Source organism: Apium graveolens, chromosome 1, assembly GCF_009905375.1.
Source record: "Apium graveolens cultivar Ventura chromosome 1, ASM990537v1, whole genome shotgun sequence".
In the NCBI taxonomy this organism is placed as follows: domain Eukaryota; kingdom Viridiplantae; phylum Streptophyta; class Magnoliopsida; order Apiales; family Apiaceae; genus Apium; species Apium graveolens.
This window is the reverse complement of record NC_133647.1, coordinates 30,453,724-30,460,311: the sequence shown is the minus strand read 5'-3', so window position 1 is coordinate 30,460,311 and position 6,588 is coordinate 30,453,724. Positions and strand designations below refer to the sequence as shown.

At 35.8% G+C, this 6,588-nt stretch overlaps 1 protein-coding gene across 1 annotated transcript; it reads right to left on the bottom strand.

Annotated features, from left to right (window-relative positions):
• Positions 1–6,117: 6,117 nt before the first annotated feature.
• On the bottom strand, positions 6,118–6,588 carry LOC141661588 (uncharacterized). Its single transcript, XM_074468625.1, has one exon. It carries the CDS (start codon positions 6,586–6,588, stop codon positions 6,118–6,120), a length of 471 nt encoding a protein of 156 aa, XP_074324726.1.

Sequence of the window (6,588 nt, the reverse complement as noted above, 5' to 3'; positions counted from 1 at the left end):
TTATTTTACTTTCCTTAGATAAATAATCTTCAATTAATTAAATGATTTTACTTCCTTTATTTGCTTCGTCTAATCGTTTTCATTATTTTATTTTCAGTGTCTTTCATGGAGGCCCTTTTGGAGAGGAAGAGGATGAAGGTCGCGGCCAAGAAGGCGGCGAAACAACAGGGAGGTGAGCCCTCCCAGAAGGAGCTTGAGAAAGAGCCACATTCGGGTAGGTAGTAGCCTATACCTTCGGTCGAGGTCGAAGAGGAGGTAGGCCAGGGCGGCTAGGAAGGGGTCGAGCACAGCCTGAAGCGGTAGAGGGGCCGAGATGGTATCGTTCAGACATACGCCCCCGACTGGGGTGTGCTGACGATTGATCACTCCGTCTACCCGATGATGGAGGAGACAAAATAAGTTGCTCTGAACCTATGCCGTGGACTTCAGCTGTCGGCCGACAGGTCGCTCTATGCTGCGGCCACCTCGGTGAAGGCGTGCTCAGAGCTTTTGGCCTTTCTTTCTCTGGTAAACGTTTAACTTTCATATATTTCATTCGTCTTTTCCAGTTATTTTAAATGCCTCTTCTTCCTTCGCATGATTATGTTTTTTCCTTGTCTTTTTTCTTCCTTTTCAGGACACCCCTTGGGATGCTTCCATGGCGGATATGGTGCAAGAGATGTAGGGCCGTATGGCAAAGGTTTTGAAGCTGGAGAGGAGGACAACTGCGTCCGAGGAGGAGCTTCAGAAGATGCAGTTGCAGAACGAAACCCTGGACATCCAGGACAAGGTGTTGATCGGCGAAAAGCAAAGGCTGAAGAGAGACTTGGCGGGGGCCAATAGGCTGGTAGAAGGGAGGAATGCCAAGCTGAAAAGGGCGAGGAAGGAGCTTCAGAAGAAGAAGAAGATGTTGGATCTCATGGAGGAGAGATTCTTCCAGTTTGGGGCAGATCATGTGCTGAAGAAGGCGCATGAACTTGGTTGGGACTACAAGAAGCTTCTAGACGAGTCGCTTGAGGATCCCATCAGTGGTCCCAGCAATGTCGAGCCTATGGTGGTGTAACGCCCTCAAATATGGGGTCAGGAATCTGGATCGTCATGCCATCCTTCACTCATGTGTAACCTATATTGATTTAATAATCCAACAGACCCCAATCTCACGCACACACACACACAAAAGTTATAGCCGTTGGAAAAGATGTACAAAATGTAATATTCTTTTATTACACTCAAATGTACTTTACTGGATCTTAAACAATTATCTGTAACCTTTACTTGAAGTTATAATAATTACTACTAACATCTTATACCTATTTGGATACTCTGGTCCACCTGAGACAAAGCTGTCAGGGATTCTCCCCACGTTTTCAAGTGACTAAGTCCCACGCCGGCATACAGGTAATCTATTGTATTGTGACATTTAAAATAAAGCAAGAGTGAGTAATAATGCTCAGCCATAATAATCAATAGTATGAAAAGACTGTTAAAAAAATTATATTAATCCGTATAAGGATATGTATTTATTCAAAGTAGTTTTCTTGGTGATGCACACTTCTTTTCAAAACAATTCTTTGATTGACTTATTAGTCTGTAAATACCTTAATGGTAAACCCAGCACCTAAGCTTGGGTTATGGTATTGCATCTCAATTCCAATTGGAAGAATAGGACATTCACCGGAGCCCCCGAGATACGATGATTAGTCGTATAACGGTATCATTCTCTACATGTACATGAACGACTTTCTTACTCCCGGTTGTCACCCTAGCCGCATTCGGGCTTTATATGCTTCCCCCTTTCTCCCGGGTATGTTTTGCATACTTCGTATGTCCATCAGTACACATGGTACCTTCTCATACGGAAAATTAAAATGGCAGTCTCCCCATTCTACGAAGTAATGGATATCTACCCCTCCCTTGTCCTTTTAAGAATCCTATCCTATATTTGGAACATCGAACTACATTGAAGTTCCCCAAGCGTTTTGCTTGTTGATAGGCACGGCTCATCTCATATATGTATATATATGTACTTTCGAGAATTTTCAGAGGAAGTACTAAGATAATGTGGGTTGACCGTTGTCAACGAATAAATAAATAAGGGTGAGTTTCTTTTGAAACTATATTCAAAATACTTAAAATATATCGAGACAAAATTATCCGATGATCTGAAATTATTAACATGATTTTATGAAACTCATAAATATTTTAAAATAGGTATAATGATTCATAAAATCATATTAAATCATTTGATAAATATGTAATAATTAAATAATAATTATTAAATAATTAAACCTCGAATAATTATAGTTTAAAAGAATATTTGAAATAATATTTCTCAACTAATTTATGTTTTAAATAATTAAAGTAATCTATATTAATTATAAATAAGCAAGTTGTAATAATTAATCATTGGAGAATACTTCTCCTATATTGAATAATTTAAATATATTCATAGACCGAGTATCAAAACATAGTTGAGGGAATACGATTTTTGGAATTCGTTTTAAATAATTTTGGGGTATTAAATACTTCGTAAGTGGACATTAAGTCACTTGGGATAAAATAAGTACGGACTTTTAATTGTCCAAAACATCTCCGGGATGATTCCCGGGTTTATACTTTATAAAAACTGACCGTCTCTCGGTATTACAACTTATACATCACGCTCTACTATAGTGTTAATATTCTTAAATAAAACACCTCCGAAATATTTCCGGGTTTTCATCAAATTATACTGACCGATCCTCCGTCTAAAATATACACCTCATATATACAAGGCTACTCTCTAGCATTATCGACTGAAATTCGGTAATATTTATATACCAAAATCATTAACATATCATATGATATTATATATCCCAATTTAAAAAATATCGTAATACAACATCATGTATATATGACATTTATTTGAAAACAAACACAATAGAACAATTTTAAAAGGTAGAGTTTGAAAACTTGCCTAGAGTCCAAGTTACGTTTTCCGACTTCCTCTCGTTTCGGGTTTTCTAATCAACAAATATCATAATCTTAATCACTATTCCTAATCCCATCACCGGATTATATTTCTAGTAAGTACAATACTTCATATTTTTCAATATTCGACCAACTCGAAATAAGTATCAATCCTTGGTCGAAACGGACAGTCAAAGTGGTCTTTTAGAGTTAACTTTAACGAATGTTACTATTACGCGACTCGCACTCTAACATTTTTAATAAATCAAAAAATTAATATTTTAATATGAACCACCTCGAGGATCTTCTTTAGTGCTTTTAGTATTTATCATAAAAGTTTTATTTTGATAAAATTAATTTAAATAGGTGAAAACATTTTAAAAGTTTGGTCAACTACGAACTTTTACTATCCAGACCGCTTTCACTAAAACGTTGATTTCTCTCAAACTGTTAACTAAAACTGATGCACCGTTTTTGCATGCGCATCTAGACAAAATTTAGAACATATTATTTGAAAATGGTTTTCTGGTAACAGGGGTGAAAATACGAATTGACAGTTTTTTAGCAGTGGGTTGCGTTTGGTGTTTTAACTCCGCGCGACCTCGGCTCCGATATTTTTATAAAATTAAAAATTTAATATTTTTATTTGAAATTTTTATGGAAGTTAATAAACTCTATTTCTTAAGTTTTTTAAATATTCATGATTTATAAATATTCTTAAGTCGATTATTTCTATTTCCAAAGATTATAATTCCTAGCAGTTTTTGTCGCGTAAATCGTTATCACGAAAATGGACTTAACTTTTGAACCGTAAATTAAAATCAAGCGAATAAAGATCCTAAATGATCCTTACAACAATATATATAATTTTCATATGATACTTTTCAATAAATCACAGTTTACACATTCTATATTTCTGCAGAAAACTTATGATTACGTTTCACTCGTTTTATCGACGTTACGCTCGCGACTCGAGTTTCGATTTCACTCTAAATCATTAATAAACCACCATAAATAATCATACCATAATTTTAAAATTTAATCCTCTCAAGAACATAATGTTCTTAAGGCCACGACATCAACCTTAATAACTAACTAACTAAACATCAAGAAAATATCAAATCAATCATCAAAACTATACGTACATCCAAGATCCTTACTTTTCTTGAAACTTAAAGTTTAAACAAAGTATGGATGATGGTTTATACCTTTATTGGTAGCTTGGGAAGTTATATTCTTGATGGTTGAACCTTGGGAGGGCTTGGTTGTGATTAAGGTTCCTAAATCATGCCATGAAAATTTAGAAAATAAAAAGAGATTTTTGGAGTTACTATTCATCACCAACTTTGAACAACGATTTGCCTATGCTATACTAATTCAATAGCCATGAATTTTTTAAATTACCTTGTACATGATATGAGGAAGCGTTGGTTAAAATTTGGTGATTTTTAAATGAGTAGAACAGGAGATTTCAATTTTTCTTTCCATGGTGTTCTTGAAATCAGCATTGTGTTTTTTTTTTGAAGAGAGAGAGAGAGAATTGCTTGGCTTGTCTTGGAAGAGTTGGCTACTTTATGATATTTATTTTGTGTATGTAATGTTTATTCCTCAAGAAGCTTCAATTTTCAAAGCCTAATTCATAGCTTACACACCAAGTTTGTCTAGCTCTTTAATCATTGAAAACATGAATCCTTAATTTAAGGAATGTTGTCTTTTACTAGCTAGGTCATCATGTTCTCTAGGTAGGCTACTATTTGGTTATTAACCATGATTATTTTAATAACTTAGTTAGTTTGCATGGTTAGCATGGCTTGATACGTTTTATTTATTTGCGTTCGCTCGGTCGCTTATTCGTTTTCGTAATAAAACTTCGTAAGCGGTTCGCGGGGTAAATCATTTCTTATACATCCTTTATACTTTGAAGCCTTGTACTTGGGTTTACATTTTTAGGATTTTGGTTTTGTAATTATATTTTGATTCTCGTATTTCTTGACGGTTCGTAGATACGGTCGTTTTTCAAAGTTCATTTTCTTTGAAAATTAATAGTGTTTATATACACTTATTTGGTACGTATAATCACAATATCAACTCGGAATCTTAATTAAAAACTCGCATATGATGTGGTCGCAAAAGTTTTTATTAAACCGCAAGGTTACTATTTATAAGGGTCTTTTGCCGATGTCAAAAATTCGGGTTTTTACAGATGGTCTCTTCTGGTGAGAACGAAGACCTCTTCCACCCCGAGCTCCAGCTTTATATAGTACTTGTATTTTTTCAGTTGTTGTTAATATTCTTCCCCTCGGGCGTTGTACCTTAACTCGCCTTCAGGAAAAATTTTAGTTTTTAAATGCATCTTTCTTTTGTCAGCATTTTGTTTTTTCTTTATATTCGTACTGTATCTTTTGCTTTATAATTTTCCTTAACATTTTAAGTATAGTACTTCTGCATCTTCGTCTTCATTTTCGCCTTAGCAGTCTTTTATGTAATGTCCATCTTCGGCCCCGAGTGTTAAGGGGAAAGTTGTTAGTCCGAAGGGAAACCTTAGGCCGTTAACACTCAAGAGATATTGTCTTTTTGAGCGAAGGAACAAGAGAATGGTCTTCTTTGGGTTGCCCCTAGGCGACTCCTACTTTGTTCCATTGGTCAAAAATTGTTCTTAAAAAAAATTAGGTAAAACTTTAAGTTTTAGATTTAACCTAGAAAGGGATGGGCTCGTTTTCTTCGGGATCGCCCCTAGACGAGACCTTCTTCGCTCTTACGGTTCACTTGTAAAAAAATTTGGTAAAATTTTTGGTTGAGGATGAAGGGCTTGTCTTCTTCGGGATCGTCCATAGATAAAACCTTCTTCGTTCCTTCGTAATAATGTGCTTTTAAAATGGACAAAAATTATAGAGGGAAAGATGAAGGAGAAGGTCTTTTTCTAGGATTTCCCTTATACATTCTTCGTTCGTCCTCGCTGTGTCCATCTAAGTTATATTATTATAGCAGTCGTAGGGTGAAGGACATTATTCTTTTTAGGATTTCCCCTAGATAATATTCATTCGCCCTTTCGTTTTAAGAAAATCAAATATGGCGGGCAAAGGGTTTATCTTCTTCGGGATCGCCCATATATAATACTCATTCGCCCGCTCAATTTGTCATAATTTCAAGTAATAAAGTTGTGCGAAGGAATTGCACTTTCATTGATCATTATGTCATTACAGTTTTCTCATAGAGTTCAGAACTAAGTACAAATGAGAAATAAAAGAAATTTTTCTCACTGAATTTTTTTTGAAGGCGACTAGCATGCCAAGTGTTCTTGATAACTTCTCCGGCCAGTGTTTCCAACTTATAAGTTTCGGGACGCACGACCTCAACCACGTTGTAAGGTCCTTCCAAGTTTGGCTGAAGCTTCCCTTGTCTTGTTGGCATGGATGCAGCTAATTCCCGTAGGACTAAGTCACCAACATCGAATGTCCTTATCTTAATTCCCGAATTATAGTGTTGAGCATCCTGTAGCAGGTACTTTAGGTTTCTTTGATGAGCAACTTTCATCTCTTCTTCTATCAAGTCTAAGTTCGCTCTTAGTCCGAAGTTATTGACTTCAACGTTGTAGACTTCTGTTCGATAAGACTCCAAGCCCACTTCGACCGGAACTAGAGCATATGTTCCATATGCCAT

Excerpts from the sequence above, each read along its gene's own strand:
- LOC141661588 (XM_074468625.1), bottom strand. The coding sequence starts at position 6,588 with ATGGCATATGGAACATATGCTCTAGTTCCGGTCGAAGTGGGCTTGGAG.